Source organism: Typopeltis vanoorti, chromosome 14 (genome assembly GCF_054136105.1).
Source record: "Typopeltis vanoorti isolate ZY-2024b chromosome 14, IOZ_Tvanoo_1.0, whole genome shotgun sequence".
Classification (NCBI taxonomy): domain Eukaryota; kingdom Metazoa; phylum Arthropoda; class Arachnida; order Uropygi; family Thelyphonidae; genus Typopeltis; species Typopeltis vanoorti.
The window spans coordinates 28531278-28549687 of NC_143562.1; the positions used below are offsets into that span (position 1 = coordinate 28531278).

The 18410-nt window shown below is 35.5% G+C and overlaps 1 protein-coding gene across 1 annotated transcript in view; it reads right to left on the reverse strand.

Moving 5' to 3' along the window:
* Positions 1-6496: 6496 nt before the first annotated feature.
* The window catches only part of LOC150099331 (growth hormone-inducible transmembrane protein-like), a 57157-nt gene continuing 45243 nt past the window's right edge, over positions 6497-18410 (reverse strand). The window contains exon 8 of the mRNA XM_090403838.1: positions 6497-6699. Coding sequence (XP_090259964.1) covers positions 6612-6699 — 88 coding nt within the window. The 3' untranslated portion in view covers positions 6497-6611. The remainder of the gene's footprint in view (positions 6700-18410) is intronic.

Sequence of the window (18410 nt, forward strand, 5' to 3'; positions counted from 1 at the left end):
TTATTTCAGTGTGCAAAAGCAAAGATTCGTAATTGGCTTCCATAGATATGCATTTTTAAAAAGGCATGCTTTTAAAAGTCTTGCCTTGATGTAATTTACCATATTTACAACTTGGTCTAGTACAGGTTTTGATATTGCCGGTAATGTTTTTGAAACTAGGGATTCTCTGTGCCAAAGAAGACAGTGTGTAGATATAATATTTGGGTTTATTTTCTTTGCAAGGGTAACAAATCCTTTAAGTGCCTACTATTGATGGAGCACCATTAGTACAAATTCCTTCACACACAGCTCCAATGAAATTTTAAAATTTCAAAAACAGTCTTCAGTTGTTAGGATCAGAATAGTCAATTACACTCAGAACTGTGTTTGTGACATCTTTCACCGGCAGAACACAAGTATTCAGTGGAACCACTGGTTTAATAACATATTGTGTTTATTTGTTTAATAACATTTATAATTCTTATGTTTGTTTTGTGTAATACAATTTGTTTATTAAAATTGTTTGTTGGTAAAAATTAAAAACGTATTAGGAGATAATTTGCGAGCGAAGGGGACTCCCCGAGATTTCGACTGCCTAGGGGGGGGCCTCCACATGGTTTAATCCGACACTGTAGACGGCCTTAGGACTTCAACCCCCACAACCCTAAATTGTTCCAGCAGCCATTGAAATGATATTTTAATTTTGTTTGATGGGTTGGTGATCTCCTTTTACAAGTTAAGCTTCTGTCCAGGCTCACTCCAAGGTATTTCAGGTGAGGCCCATGTTCTACCACTGTGCCACAGAAAGAGAGGTTGAAGTGTCGAATTGCATCTGCATTGTTTAGATGGAATACTGTGGACACAGTTTTTGATGGATTTGGTTTCAGGTACGGCTGCTTGAAATATTCTTCAAAGATGTTTGGGTCTGTGTCCAAGGTTGTTTCCAGGTTGGCAAAAAAAAGATAGACTGGTATAGGATCGCTAGGTCATCAGCGTACACGTACAGGTAACACTCGTATAACGCGGATGTTAGGTTCCGCAGAAATGCTGCGTTATATAAATCGCGTTATGCGAGTCTTAGATCACATAGAAAAAGTAAGGTTATGTTCCGAAATTGTTTTTTTTAATTATATAAACAACAATGACATATCCAACAAAAAATATATTTTTATTTAATTCAGGTAATTCATGTAAGTTAAGAAAACAAACTATGAAACAAATGCATAGTATAAAGATTACAAATTGTCCTTAAACTTCATTGCACATAATGCATAAATGTTTTAGGCAAGTTAAATAGTGCATATTTTAATCTTTTATAGCACGAGGATTGGTTAATAAACACTGGTTTTATCATGTAATAATTACCTGATGCATTACTACAAAACAGTAGAGTAATTCTCTCTTTGGAAACTTTGAATCCAGGAGCTGATCTTTCATTTTTCGAAATATAGGTGCGTTTTTGCACTCTTTTCCAATATAACCTAGATTCATCCGCATTGAAAACCTGGTCTACATTATAAATGTTTATAAACTTTGAGAGTTTTTTTTGTTTAATAAAATTTCCATCCATAGGAATTTTCTTTTAAGCTGCAATCTTCTATCGAAATCATTAGAGATTTCTCAATTTTTTCAATTAGAATATCGCGTAAACGAGCAACGCGCTTTGCACTTATTGTTGACCCAGCATTAAACACTTTCTCGGATTTTATGTTCATTTTGTTTGATTGTTCGAATTGTTGATTCATTTAAATTCAAAGTCCCTGCAAAACCTCCTGGTTTTTCTCCATTTTTCAACCGATCCAAGATTTTCAATATTTTTCTTCGAGAGAAATTAATTTTGTTTTCAATGTTGGCTTTTCCCTTTCGTTGCAGTTTGTGGCCATTACTATAAAAATAATTTTTTACACAAAAAGCAAGCATTACATATTGTATGTAACTCAGCAGAAAATAAAGTGCTCAGCTTGAGATGAACACTTATGATTTTTAATGCACTTTTCTTGCAGAAAAGAGGACAATTTTCAAAATAAAAACATTTTATACGTAAACACGGTAAACAATTGAGTTACATGCGTGCTAAGGGGTATTTCCCCTAATATAAATTCGTTACTTATAATTACTTGCAGGATACAGGCAGACACAAATTTAATGAAGATAAAATTCAATTTTTAAGTCGAGCGGTGAAAAACATATGAAAAGATAAAAGGTTACTACAATTTGTAGACCGTGTTTTTATCGGAACCGTGTTGTATAAGTATCGCGTTCAACAAGAGTTACTACAATTTTAGACCGCGTTATATTGAAACCGCGTTATATGAGGGTTACCTGTATTTGCTAGAGCTAGTATGTGGTATGTCAGAGATGTGGATGCTGAAGAGTATCGGAACCTGGGTCTGCTATTTTTTTCCACCAATGTGAACCCAAATCTTTCTGTTGGAGAAAATAGATTCGAAAAGCTGGAATGTTTTTTTGCACTTTATAATATTGCTTAATTTTTAGGAGGAGGCCCCTGAATCCAGACTGTGTAATAATAAGCTGGTGTGGGGTCAATGAAAGTGACTCCGGATTTAAGTTTCTTCTGGAAGCCTACTTCTTTATGTGTGTTGTGAGGGCCAGGACCTGGTTACAGCAACTTCTTCCTGGCCTGAAGCCAGCTTGTTCAATCCGGAGTGCTCTTTCGATAAATGGTGAAATCCTTTTGAAGAGAATTCTTTTAAAGGGCTTAAAAGTGGAGCAAAGTAAGGAGTTAGGTCATGGATTCTTGATATTATTTGGATCTTTCCCTGGTTTGGGCACAGCAATTATTTTGGCTCCCTGCCATAGTTTTGGTAGTTCTCCAGCTGTTATAATTTTTGAGAACAGGACAGCTAACCATGTTTGACCTCGGCCGAGATGTCTAAGAAATTTGGGAAGGAGACCTTACTGCTCTTGGTGAGTTTAAGGCTTCCTGTACCTCTCCCAGAGATACTGGGACTATAAGTTCAGGCCCATCTTCAGTTTTTTCTGATGGCAGATTGCATGGTTATTTTCCTATTAGAACTGGGACATATCTTGAAGGTTTTCAGTATATGATTAGCCATTTGGTCTGAAGTCACCTTTGGTGGTTTATATGTTGTTGGTTCTGCTCCACCTAATTTTCAAGTGACCAGCTTTTCTGGCTAGTCTTGGTGGTCAAGATAATGGATGGTTGAGATCCATCTATCCTTTCTATTTTTGTCGAGCATTGCTATAGGAGACACAACTGCTGACTTGTTGGGTCTCCAGTTTCTTAACGTTTGGTTAAAAGTTCCTCAGATTCCTTGCTCCAGCATGGAATGTAGTGTTTTCTGTAGTCTCTGGGAATAGAGGCTTTGGCCACAGATTTGATTAAGAGATCTAGGATAGCTATTAGGTATGGATGATGTTGCTGTAATGGTTTGTTTAATTTGTTTCTCAAATACATTCCAACTGGATCTGTGAAGGTTCAATCTAGCAATTTCAGTGCCAGCGATGAATGGGATACATGTGCCTGTCTCTTTTAGTATAAGACAATAGTGCTGGCTGTTAGGGAATCTGTTTATGCTTCTTGTTGCTGGCAGAAGGTGATCTTCAGTGTCTTTAGAGACTATGCACAGATCTGGCTGAGTGAAAGGTGCCTTCTTTCTTGACATCCATCGCAATACTACCTGACCAGATAGACAGGCCGTCACCCTCACCCTAACATAGATAGCAGGGTGAGGTGGCGTCTGGTCAGGCAGTATTGCAATGGTGGTTTGTAGATCGTAGATGGTTGTATTTTGAATTTTAGTGCCTATGGAGTTTTCTGTTTCTAGCATACATTGGGTTACATCCTTGAGTCCTGGCCGGATGTAGGTTGCCAGGCCATGCTTGGGATGAGTTATAAGTAACGAGAATTAGGCCTAGGATCTTAAGTCTGTCAAGTATGTGGATTTCCTGAAGTGCCAGGATGTCGATTGCTTTGTCTATTTTGCCGAAGACTTCGGCTTTGGATTTAAACAGTCCTTGTATGTTTAAGGAACAGATATTGAGTGTGTTGTATAGGGGACTAACTTATTTTTCATAACTCCCTCCTTCCAAACAAGCCACTAGATCCTCGTTATTCAGGGAGACGTTCGAGCCGGAATGGAGTTTTTTGGATTGTATATTGTCCATGGTTGCTGCATGTGGTCCAGGAAACTTCGTACCTTTGGACGCCTGGGTAGAGAAATTAGCTTCATGCTAGCAGTATGACATCTGTGGAGCTTCTTGTATCTGAAGCAATAGCAAAGTATCACAGGGGAACACACTCATGGGGGGGACGGGAAGGCTGTCTTAATCTTCACCATTTAAATTTGTGATAGCCTAATATAGGTCTTAAATGGCCTTGCCTACTTCCAATAAGAGAATAAAAAGCAGTAAATCATTTATTTAAAATAAATGAGCTAACGCCTTTTATTCCAATCAGAGATAGCTTGACCAAGGCTATCACTAATCAAGTGGCACACAGCGAAGAGACGGTTCAACAAGTGCCACCATCTCGTGGTCCCTAACACAACATTTAATGTCTGAAATAGACATTAAATTTTTTGTGGGTTCTATGGCCGATTTTCTTGGGTTTAGAGAATGCAAAACCCCAGTTTCCGGGAGAAAAACCGCCTTGCCAGTACCAGAGACCGACTAACTTGGGAACCAGTTAAAGAAGGGTTAGAAAAATTTCCTCTAGTCACCGACTAGATTTGAAACCGAGTCCTCCTTCGTGCGGTCAAGTGTAGTGGTGTGCAAACTCCACATCCATTTTTATATAGAATATTTTTTTGTAAATTTTCGATTGGCGACATTTTTTGCATGAAATTTTTGAAATGTGGGTCATTCTTGATGAATGATGCAGGATTGAATCAAATTTGTTATTTGAGAAAAAGAACTAATAAAATAAGCAAGATTTTTTTTCCCCTTTTTAACCCATAAAGTAATCTAGGAGAAATAAGCATCAATATAATATTAATATTTCATAAGTGAGTGTAAATTAAAACTGTAAAAATCATTTAAAAACAACTTGATTTCTACTAATCTGTTTCTTTGCAGTCACAGTCTAAAGAAATTGTTAGGAAAAGGACAGCTGCTCTTGAGGTATAGTGTTACAGAAGACTATTGAGGATCTCTTATACTGAAAGATGAACAAATCGATAGGTGCTAGAAAGGATCAGTAGAATTTAAGTTTCCTTAAGGATATCTTCTTTATCTACCCATTTCTGTATGCAGATTCTTACCAACTGCCATAAAATCTTTACAATTACACCAGAGAAGGGACAGCTCGTGCAAAGGCACTGCAGAACTGCAGCATCCCCAATATTTCTCGATATATAAACATATTTCGTAATTTATTTATATTTGCTTGTAATATTTAATTTTATCTCAACAATCCTATACAATTCTCTTGAGGTATAGTGTTACAGAAGACTATTGAGGATCTCTTATACTGAAAGATGAACAAATTGATAGGTGCTAGAAAGGATCAGTAGAATTTAAGTTTCCTTAAGGATATCTTCTTTATCTACCCATTTCTGTATGCAGATTCTTACCAACTGCCATAAAATCTTTACAATTACACCAGAGAAGGGACAGCTCGTGCAAAGGCACTGCAGAACTGCAGCATCCCCAATATTTCTCGATATATAAACATATTTCGTAATTTATTTATATTTGCTTGTAATATTTAATTTTATCTCAACAATCCTATACAATTCTCTTATTTTGTAAAAAAAAAAATCCATTTTGTAGCACTTAGGAGGGCGAAGGATGTTAGCAGCACTGTGTTTACCACAGTGTCATTTTGCTAGTATTTGCTACGTGCGCAAGCATATGTACGTCATAGCGAGATGCGAGCTATTAGTGTAAGGCAGCACTGTCCGTCGAGCAGTTCCACTGTTGTTTATATGCAGTTTATTTACACCAGTAGTAGTAGAGTGTTCATAGTGCTTATCGTGTTTACTCCATCTCTTTAAATATTTGGACATTACAATTAATGACAAAACACTTGTTATAGTTTTTATTTCATAACATTATTGGGGTTATGATAATGGATTTTATTTTTAAGTAATTTTAAATTATAGTGAACCGTATAATTCTGTCAATAATAAACAATATTTTTTCATGAAACAAAACAAGAAGAATATATTTTATTTTTAAGTGATTTTGAATTATACCACAAACTGTATAATTTTTAATTTTATCGATATAAACAATATTTTTTCACGATTAATTTTTTTTAAATTTTTACCATAATTTTGATATTTTATCCAAGCATGTATACACTGTACTTACAGTGTGTATGTATATTTCGAAAGTTGCAGCACCCTCACGATTTCAAGCCACCAGTGAACAAGAGGTAAGTGAATCATGACATTAGGCCAGAATTGCACTACAGATCAGATTTTTTTTTCTTTTGAAATGTTATGCAAAAGGGCCATTTGCTTATCTTTTGAAACAACTTTTAAAACAGGTAATCATAAATCTCCAAATATTTTTACAAAAGAAGAGGAAATGAGTTTCATATATTTATTTGAAGTAACTTAAAAAAAAAGGCCATAGCTGTACAAATGAGTGTGAAACTCAAAATTTGAAGTTATATCCTATACAAATTTGAAGAAAACTGAGATCTATTTTCTGCGGGAAGATCCTCCACCAGCTAATATCATAGCAATCCTCATGAAAATGTTAAGGGTGTCCAAGTAGATGGAAATGGAACTACAAATTTAAAAAAAGAGGTTAGTCAGCATCTTCAAAATCTAACAGCATATAAACTGCTCAATAGTTATGTTTTTGTGTGAATTAAAAGTAGTTATTTATTATGACTCATGTTGATACAATGTAAATAAGACAACATTAATTTATTAACTGTATACTTTAGAATTTATCACTCTGTATGCCTTAGGACATTTTTGAAGGTGACAATTTCTAAAATTTTATTAATACTGCAAATTCTTGATTATGTTTTTTTAATCGAATATCTACATGGATAAAGTGAGCAAATACTGCAGTCTTTGAAAATTTTGTGTGAAATGTATTCATGGAAGAATTTATATGTTCAAGTAGAAAATACTATTTCAACAAATTCTCATCAGAAAAGCTCAAGTAAGTAGTTACTCTGTCCTCATTCTCTATCTCAGAACTGCCATACTTACCTTTAAACAGATGGATAGCTAGATGATCCAACAAAAAAAAAAAGTTGGCTTTGTTCAAGCACTACTGAATAAAGAGGCCAACAAAGTTGTGTACCTAAGATGACATATAGACTACATGATCAGACCAAAATGAGATGTTCTATTATCTTTACTTTTCTTGGACTAATATTTGAAGTTTACCTTATAATATTAAGTCCAAGGGATGATGATGATGGAATGTACATGCTATCAAAAATATTTATCCTCTGTAGTTTCAAATATAAAATTAAGTGATTTGGGAACCCTAACTCCAAGGTGGAGTTTGGTTTTAATTATTCTCTTATAACAACTACTGAACTAAACATTGAAAGGCATCTGGCTGATGCCTTTCAATATTTAGCATAAGTAGGTGCCCTTTTATCTGTACATTGCAAAAATTTGCAAAATATGTTCTCCATACAAAAATGAAATCTGAATGTCATAAAAATGTAAACTATTGTATCCCAGTATGAGTATGCATTTCCATCTTTAGTAGAAGGTAGAATAACAAATGGTTAAGAACTCTCCATAGGTGAAGGAACCAAAATTAGGTTAATGTAATCCAATGTAATGTAATGTAAACTTTTAGTGGTGTACTCCCATTATTAGATACAACAGGTGCATGCTTAAGTGAAACCACTGTAAAAAAATGATGTGACAATGAATTACAGAAAGACCTAGCCTAAATGTCGCAGAACCAATGCTATAAGTTCGCTACTGTTAACAGTAAAGGCAAAAAATATTCACGAAACCAGAGTGAATTACCTCACAAATAATGTCACAATCCAAGTCACAAAATACAGCTATTAGGAGTAATCTTGTGAGAAGCACTGCATGAAATTTATTTGCTGTTTATTTTATTAAAACTAGAAAATAAAGAAAAGTGAAAAATGTAGCTGAGGCCAGTAAACAAAGGAAATGGCAGAAACAGGATAAAGAAAATGGTAGGAAATTGTACATTGATGATAGAACAAAAAGGATTGGTAGGAACCGTATATAAACAGACAAAAGGACATGAAGTACAAATGTAAACAATAATAAAAGGCAGAAAAAAGAAGATAACTAGAAGAGTATGAAATTATATAAATGAAAATGAGAATTAATGTTTAAATTTAAAAATGTTACATTAGCTAAATGTCACTTATTAATGATTTAATAAGTGACATTTTATAATTAATGCCACTTAATGTGCACATATTCCATTCATAGTAAGCTAAATGTGTGCAGCCTTTGCAGTCTTACAAAATTACTAAATAGCTAGCAAAATAACTCATATGCAATTTTGGTTCCATTACAAAATATCTATACATTTCAATATATGGCATCTGTAGCCTTGCAGTAAGAATTACAAAACCACAAACAATACCACTAGTATAAATATGCACCATGAGTAGTAGGGTCAATCCCATCCTTTCTTTACACATACAAAATGTGAGTGATGGTCTTGTTGGGTATGCATGCCACAATGTAACTAACTAGCTAAAGAGACAGCACCACATCAAGGTGCAGCAGTTAAAGTTTCTGCAGGGTAAAATGGCAGAAGCTTCCAGACCATCTGGCAAATAATTCTGCATCTGCTGGAGGAGGGGGCCATACTTACACTTTTCCTGAGGCGCTAGTGTGCTCCAGGGTCCTCCATTTTGTGGGAGGCCCTTAAATTAGCCCTACTTTTTTGGACTCCCAGCTAGAGCATTGTGCACCTGCACATAAGTATGGCCCTGCCTGGAGAGAGAGTCTAAGTATAATAGCATGTATGAGGTACTGTCAAGACTATACTGGACTGGAGTCTAGACATTTTCATGTGGAAGTTGTCCACAAGTCCTTCACCCTTGCTCTATAAATTTTGCATTATTACACCAACCACAAAAAAGATAACATAATAAATAATAGTAACACAGTAGTATAAAATTCCCAAAAAATCATGAAAGTATCAGAAATGCAATAAAAAAATACCATAGAAGCAAAATTCCATGCAAATACTTCCACTTCAACTTCAACTAGGGCTTCAGTATATAAACAAGGTTGTGCAATCACCATCAACAGGTTCAAAACCCAATCTGCGATTCTTTACCAAACCTTAACTACAGTTCACCTCAACTATTTCAATTACAATCATGCATAATTCTATTTCCATAAAAAAAAGAGGTGTGTGTGTTTGTCACGTAACATCATAAATGACAAAGATACCAAACCCTATGAATCAAGATTTTTCCTGACTCACTTAAATGACTTCATTTACTGTCTTTACTGCTCTCCTTATTCAGATGACTGTGCAGACGACGTGAATTGTCCCAACAAACAACTTGAAATTTTTCTTAACTTACTTTCCTCTCAGCAACTTCAATTATAATGCTGTCAAAATTTCCATTTCTACAGATTGACATTGTGCAAGTCAATCTAGTCATGTATCCTATACAACACAAGATGGCTTCCAGGATTTATGACTTCGTGATTTTTTTTTTTTTTTTTTTTTTTTAAATCAGAAAAACAGCAATGTTGCTCTGAAATAATCTCCCCAGAAAAATAAGAACTTCATTCCCTACTTCATACAAAATTCCTGACTCCTATTCAAACTTGGTTTCTCCAACAAGTGTGCCAAGATAAAAATTCAGCATATATCAATAGCTAAAACAAAAATCCCAGCTATTCACCCTGCCTATACGACATTATGACTTATTTCATGATTTTTTTTTTTAATCAGAAAAACAGCAATGTCCCGTTGAAATAATCTCCCCACCAAAATAAGAGACTTCATTCCCAACTTCATACAAAATTCCTGATTCCTATGGAAACTTGGTTTCTCCAAAAGTGTGCCAAGATAAAAATTCAGCATATCATTATCATCAAATTCCTGCCATGTACCCTCAAGGGGTGTACAGGATATGATAGTATTACATGAAAAAATTACATCATTACTAACTTCCTATCTACAATTTTCCTCCAAATCAGTCTGTTACTTGTCAAGATTCCAACATTATCAGATCTTATATTTCTATCGTCTAAGGCACTTTGTACCGTATCAATCCACCTATATCTTGGTCTTCCTCTGGGCCGTTTTCCTGCTGACCTTGGAGAGAACACTTGTTTTGCTAATCTTTCCTATCCCATTCCATTTAAGTGACCATATCACCTGAGATTAGCTCTGCTAACACATTCCTGGATGCTGACAATGTCAAGTTCTTTCCTAATATCCTCATTTTTAATATTATATTGCCATTGATGCCATCTGTTCATGCCTATAATCTTTCTCAGGACTCTCATATCTGCGGTCTCAAGTCTTTGGTCAAGTGTTTTACTTCTGACCCAGCTCTCGGATCCATAAGTTAAAACTGGTTTGAACATTGTCTTGTATACAGCTAATTTAGTGTTCCGACTAATTTCTCTCTTATTCCATATGAATTTATTCAGTTGACTTCCCATCAGCTTTGCTGATTCTGTTGTCGATTTCTATATTGAATTTACCATCATCACTAAAAATCATGCCAAAGTAGCTGAAATGTTTTACTTATTCCACAGGTTCTCCATTCACAACACAGTTGACATTTTCAATGATTCTGCCTATTGCTTTTTATTGCTGACCTTCATACCATATCTATTACAAGAGTTATTCAATTTAGTCAGAGAATCTTGCAGACTTGTAGCGGATTTATTTCGAAGTATAACATCATCCGCATAAAGCAAAGAGCTGACATTAACATCTCCAATTCTCATATCATGTTTAATACCACTTTCCTTCATAATGTGATCCATAAAGATAATGAATAACAGGGGATAATGTACATCCTTGTCTCACACCAGATTTAACATTAAACCATCTTCCTGTACTTCCTTCAATTCTAACTGCTAACTTACAACTCAAATAAACACTAAGTATTGCTTGATATAATGCCCTGTTGACAACATAACTGTAGCGTATTGAATAGCTTCTCTCTTGGCACCTTGTCATATGCCTTTTCCAAATCGACAAAACTTAAATACAGATCTTTGTTATATTCCCATGCTTTCTCGACTATTTGTCGTAAAGTGAAGATCTGATCCTGATAGCTTCTATTTGGCCTGAATCCAGCTTGTTCTTCACCCAGCTTTTCTTGCACAATTCTTCTCAATCATTTGTCAAGTATACTTGCATAGATCTTGCCAGGAACACTCAGTATTGAAATACCTCTGTAATTCTCACATTTAGTTTTATTTCCCTTTTTATATATGGGTACTATTAGAGCTCCAGTACAATCATCGGAAATTCGTCCCTCTGTCCAGGCTTTCTGAACTATGCAGTGCAGCCACTGTAAGACTTTTATACCACCATACTTCAGCATTTCTTGTCAAATATCATCTACTCCTGCCTGCCTTTCTGCATTTCAAGCCTTTGATGGCTTTTTCTACTTCAAGTATGGATATGTATTCCTCACTGCATGCCTGGTCAGTGTTTTTGACCACTGTGCTATCACTGCTTGTTTCATTTAGCAGTTTTTCAAAGTAATTACTCCATACTTCAAGGATATCTTTTTCTTCCATTTTCAAGTCACCTTTATCATCTCTAACTCCTTTTACAGCACTCTTTCCTCCATTCCTAAGCTTCTTCAACAACTTCCAGAATATTTTGCCGCCTTCTTGATATTTATTTTCTATATTCTTGCCAAAGTCATCCCATGACTTTTCTTTAGCTAGTTTTACACAGTGTTTAGCTTTCTTACATTTGTCTCTCTATTCTCTAAGAGCACAAGCTGACTTATTTGCCAGGAACTTTTGATATGCTTTCTTCTTTTCCTTCACTGCCTCTTTAACTTGCTGTGTCCATCATGGAGTTCTAATTTTTCTATCCTTGCAGACAACGTCCCCACATGCCTCTCTAGCTGAATCAATCAGGGCTTTCTTCAAGGCTTGCCACTGAATCTCCAAGGTTTGATTCCTGTTCTCAAACTCTTTCATTTTTTTTTTAATAATCTTTCTGTATTTTAGTCTACAGATTCACATCTGAGAGCTGCTCAACCTTTATTCGCTTTAAAACTTTCTTACATGTTATTCTTTTCAATATGAAATTCAATTTTATCCTGCTCAAGATTAAATAGTGATCACTTCCGATTTCAAATCCTGTGTATACTCTGGTGTCCTGTACCAGGGAGAAAACATCACTATGAACAATAACATAGTCAATGAGACTTTTCTTATTCCTAGCCTCTTCTCTCTATGTCAATTTGTGCACATTTTTAGGTTGGAACATGGTGTTAGTAATAACCAGTCCATGTCCTGAGCAGAAATCCAACAGATATTTGCATTATTATTAGCTTTGCTCTTTTCTCCAAATTTTCCCAAAATATTTTTGTATGTCTGACAATCATTTCTTACTCTGCTATTTAGATCCCCAACAAGGACCAACTTTTCCTTTTTCATTGTGTCAGTTGCTTTTTCTAAAGCATCAAAAAATTCCTCCACTTCTACCTTAGTAGAATCCTCTGTGGGACCATAGGCACAAATAAGTCTCATTGTCCAGTTCCCCATTCTCATATTTGCCTACATTACTCTACTTGAGACTGCCTGACATTCAAGAAGATTAGCCTTGTATTTTGTGTTGAATACTATGGCCACTCCTTCTTTCCTTGATTGTCATTGTCTGAATATAACATTTCTTATTTATTGCTCAGAAAGATCTCATTAGTTTTTGTCTTTTTTGTTTCAGTCACCCCTATTATGTCGATCTGGTACTTATCTAATTCCTCAGCTAGCTCCATTTCTTTGCCATTCAGGCTTCTTATGTTGATAGTACCGATCTTTAACTCTGGTGATGTTGAGTTGGGGTGTGTTTTCAGATTTGTTCCAGTAGTTGACTTTTTGCTGTTCGCTCTGGTTCCCTGGCGAAAACAACCTGAGCCTTGTTTAACCGGGCGACGCCCCAGCCGGCATGAAATTTTGTCAGGTTGTACCATCTTTTTTTATTTTGGTTTAACCAATAAGAATACAATTTGGTCGGCTAAATCCCAAATTGTCAGCCCATCCTCGTTCATTCAGTATCCAAGTAGATACCAAACAGGGTGCACCACGAAAAGGTGAGGATTTGGACATTAGGTCAGAAGCCCTGGTAATTTCTCCACATTCCTTTAAAGGCTAAGTTGTTACATCCTGAATGAAGAACTTTATTAAAGAAATAAGTCATTCAGGATTTAACAAGTCAGAAAAATCAGCTGAGAGAAAAACTTGTACTCAAGCAGAAGAATTAAAGTACTAACTGTAAATGGAAATAGAATTACTTTATTTTAACAGAATTGTAAGACCATGTAAAGAATTTCGTGTATAGAGTAGTATTATATGAATGCGTAAATTAGATGTAAGCAATAGTCCAAAGGTCACTGGCGTGCCTGAGGCAATTTTAAATCTCGGAAAGTGATGCGCATTCGGTTCCCGGAAGATGCTGCTATGATCTCGCGATGTACTGAAGTTGCCGTTGTCAATGAAAGCAGCAGGCGGGAAAAGATCGCAAAAAAAAGTAAGAAGGCACTATCGTGGTGGTAAGAACGGGTGCTGAAAAAGGGGGGAAGTGAAGGGAGAATAAAAAGGGTATGCACTCCCCTTCTCAAGGTTTTTTTTTCCCCGTCTCCCTGGATGATGATTTGACTTCTCTCGTGGACCGGTGGTTCCTGGTGGTGTTCGTTGCGGCAGTTCGATATCGGAGGGTGTGCCTTTCCCTTCGATGTCTGAACCTCTGCTGGTACTAAAGCATGAGATGTCGGTAGATATGGTCTTTGCTGAAAGTACTGATGGAATACTATCGCGGACATACGTTATAACCGCAGCTAGAGTTGAGGATGGCCCAAAACAGATCGAGAATAGAAGAGGGAAACTGATAACCACAGTGACCCACCACGTGGGCGTTGGCTTATGGAAGATTCAAAAGGTAATCCAAACAAAACAGGACAGTTCAGACAAACTGGGAGACCCTGCCCCAAGAAATGGTAAAGTATAGATTTTGTTGTATAATTACCTAGTCGGTAAAAGGGAAAAATCATTGCAGTGTATTAATCGAGTATGGACAGTATTTAAGGACTTTAAGTGATTATTTAGCAGTGGCTAATGTCCATAAGACAAATTGTTAGGAATGATCATAGATGATTGGGTCTAGTTTAATATGGTAGATTAACACAGTAGGTAGAATATTGATTAGGAAAGATTAATGTGTATATTATGTGTGTTAATTCTCTAACTTGAAAGAAGGGTTTGGTGTTCATGTATTAGGGTATCAATCAGTTTGATACAGTTTGGTTGTGACTAGTTTAATATGCAAGACTAACATAGTGGGTAGAATATTGATTAGAAGTGTACATTATGTGTGTTAATTCTCTAACTTGAAAGAAGGGTTTATTGTTCTTGCATTTGAATATTAATAAGTTTGATATAGTTTGATTTATCATGTCATCGAACTAATTGAAAGTAAGATTGATCTAAGTGTATATTATGTCTTTAGATTCCAATAAATATGCTTTTTCTTTTATACCTGAGTTTTGCCTGTGATATAAACCAAAACTACCACTCATTAATTCGAACCATAGCATGAGGGGGGAGGAATTGAAAGAAAAGTATAACATGTTTTTATAGAGGTTACGACTGCAAACCAGAATTTACTTAGCCTTAGTACAGCATTTGATTTATGAGTATAAGCTCTAAATTCATTCTCCTATGTGCACCAAAGGTCTGGAAAAGTCTCCCTGAATAAGAGTCCCTTCTATTCTAAGATATTTGTCTGGCGCAGCATTAAAAAATAAATTTGTCAATATCTGAAGAGGAGATGACCCCAGACAGAAATTAGAGGATTCATTTCTTATAGCAAGGAATAACCTTTAACAGTTAGGGTATGCACGTGAGTAAATTCAGGAATCGGCCAGAGATATAGAATTTTCTTTCCTTATAGAATGAACACGTAAGAAGTGATACAGATATTACAGTCAAGGAAATTTTGTAAGTCATGTAGTTAAAGTAGGGAGGTTAAAAGAATGAGGGAAGTAAAATATTTTAGGAAAAGAGCAACGACATTAAAATGGTGCACACGACAAGAGATATAACAATGGCGCAGACAACAGACATTATAACAATGTGGAGGTCTCCTCTCAGTTATACAGCTTTGACCCTTAAGCACCCCAAATTCAGCATATATCAATAGCTAAAACAAAAATCCCAGCTATTCACCCTGCCTATACCACAGCCTATAACTTAAATCACCAACAAATACTCCCAAATAGAGCTTTCCTCCTGCTCAAATGGAGCTGAACCTTCTTGTCCCTTGCTAAGACTGTTGGCAATAATTTGTGAGCTTCCACGTTTCCACTTCTCTCTCTCTCACACACATCCTGACATTACCATGACAACATTGCCTAAAGATTGTGATGCTCATATAATCTTTCTCTGTACCATAAACCTACTCATGATACCCTCTGATTTCCATAGAATACTGGAAAAATCCTCAACAGTCTTGATATTAACAAGTCCCCCCCTGGTCTAGATGGTATTACTCAATAAAATACCTACACCTCAGAATTAACTTGTCCTGAATTGCCAATATTAGCTATCACATTCATCTAGCATGGAAGTAAGACAAGTATGATAGCCCTGGCTTGAAAAATTAACTGATCTGTAATGAGTGAGAATTTTTAATTGACAAGTTAAAGAAATAAAAAATCAGAAAATGAATTTTAGTTTAATCTTTAGTTTTATTTATGTATTGATTCTGTTTCACATCTTATGTTGCAAACCTTTTTTTTTTTTTTTTTGTATGTTTACTTATGTCTATTGGAGAATGATGGTCATTATAAATGAAAGTTGTGATGATTATTAGTGATTTGTTCATAATGGAATACAACCAGTGAGAGGATAGGATATGCATGCATCATTTTACCTTGAGAGAACATCAGTTGAGCTAACCAATTCATCACAACATAGCAACCTAAACAGATAAGCAGCAGAATATGATAATTCGCTTATTTAGATAGCACAGGGTTCTTGGGCTTGGGCCATTGTTGTTTAATTTGTATATAAATGATATAGGAAATGGCTTAAAGGGAGATATTCAGTTCTTTGTTGATGATGCAAAGTTGGGTAGCACAATAAAAAATCAAGCTGATGTTGAGTTTGCAGGATGATTAAATAAGCTGGTAAAATGGGCAAAAGGAAATGGATGTCAGTTCAATGTGGAAAAGCATAAAGTTATGCATTTTGGGATTAAAAGATTACCAGCTGTGTACTACATTGATGGAATGGTACTCCAAGAGATTGATAAGGCTAGGAACTTAGGGGTGTTGGTAGATAGGGAGATGAAGTTCAGGGGACACATTGCTAAGGTATCCAAGATTGCACATAGGATTACTTGGTTATTGAGGAACACACAGACATCCAGAGATAAAGAGGTTATTATTCCCCTTTATAAAGCATTGATAATTCCACATTTGGATTACTGTGCTCAGATCTGGTCACCTGGATTCCTTGGAGATGAGCAGGTTGTGGAAAGGGTTCAGAGGAGAGTGACTAAGTTGGTGATTGATGTAAAAAATGCTCCCTACATTGATAAATTGAGAGCTTGTGGATTGCAGAGGTTGGGTGATAGGCGGAGAAGAGGGGATAGGATAGAAACATTTAAATTACTAAAAGGTTTTTATAAGATTGATGCAGGGGAAATGTTTCAGCTGTGTGATAGTAATGAAAGAACAAGAGGTCATCCCTGGAAATTAAGGAAAAGTGTGGTTAACAAGGGCATGAGAACGAGGCTTTTCACCTGGAGGGTGAATGAGTGGAATGCATTGCCTGACTCAGTTGTAAGTTCTTTGTCTATAAATGAATTCAAGAACAGATACGATAGATATTGTTTTGATAGTTTGGGTCTCCCACAATGAGCCTACTGACTCCATGGAGATACCCATAATAATAGTAATAGTAGATGACTCTCAACTAAAAGGTGATGGAATACGCAGGATTTCACGACTAATGTAGGATTAGATGAGAAAGTATTTATTTTTTTCAAAATATTTCTAGTGATTCTAACTTAAGCCCTATTAGGGTTTAAGCGAGAATAAAGTTTTCATGACATAAAAACTATTAAGTTTTTATGACAGTGCATATTTTCAACACTGGTTTATAATAGAAAGAGAAGAAATTGATTTTTTTTTTTCTTTTCATAAAAGTGATTCAACATAAGTGTAAGAAGGAAAAATGAAGCAAAAAATAGTATTAATAATAAAGGTATCTTTAAAGGCACCTGTGGCATAAACAACAAAACTACACTATGGCAACAGTAATAAACTAATGAAAGTATGGATATTTCATGCTGAAAATAACAGTACATTAGTATAGAAACAAGCAAATCAAAGAACAGGAATACAACGTACATACAACAATCAGTTTATCAAGTTAAAAGAATATTCTTGGACATCTTTCTTACTCACACAGCCTCCAGTACTTTGTCAACCAACGTTTATTAAAAACCTACTTTTACTGGCAGATATATTCATCAAAAGACTGCTCATCACACCTCTCAAAAAATTGATGTTATTTAGTCATTAATTAATAGAGCACATGTCTGCTCCTCATCCTCAAGCTTACAACTAGAACTTCTCATTATCAAAACTTGAGATGAAGTTTTGATAGTGAGAAGTCAACATAGTGATAGTCAACAAACTGCAGGGTTCCAATCCCTTATATTTCTGAACCTAATGGTAGAATTTTGAAGAAATATCCCCTTATTCCCACCTATTTTTCTATCAACAAAACTTCTCATCTGTTACCATCTATAAAAGGCAAACTGTCACCACTATCTATCTCCTGGTGTTTACCAAATCCTTGTGAACGTAATTTACAGGCCCTTCTGTGAAGAAATAATTAATGCACATCACTATTACACTGAATATGTGAAACCTCAGAGTCTGGTCTGGTACAGCATAGTTATTGACACTAAACACAGAATGTGGTGGTGTAAAATTCGATGTAGCTTAAAAATATCAAAATGCTTTACATCGATTTTTATAGGTCAAGTCTCATGAGAACTGTAAATAACCTTGTTTATTTCTATGTATATTTTGCTAAATATTAATGTAGTTAACCCTATGGGAAGTGACTGTATTTACTGTTTTAATGTCAAAAACAAAGGCAATGCTTTGCCATCAGAACTTTGTATATAGTTATGTGTAAGAGCACAAGAAAGTTGTTTGCAAGCTCTGTGCATAACAACTTTAAAGTTAGTATCTAAGAGTGTCGCTAGGTTCAGACAAGTTTCTGCTGACC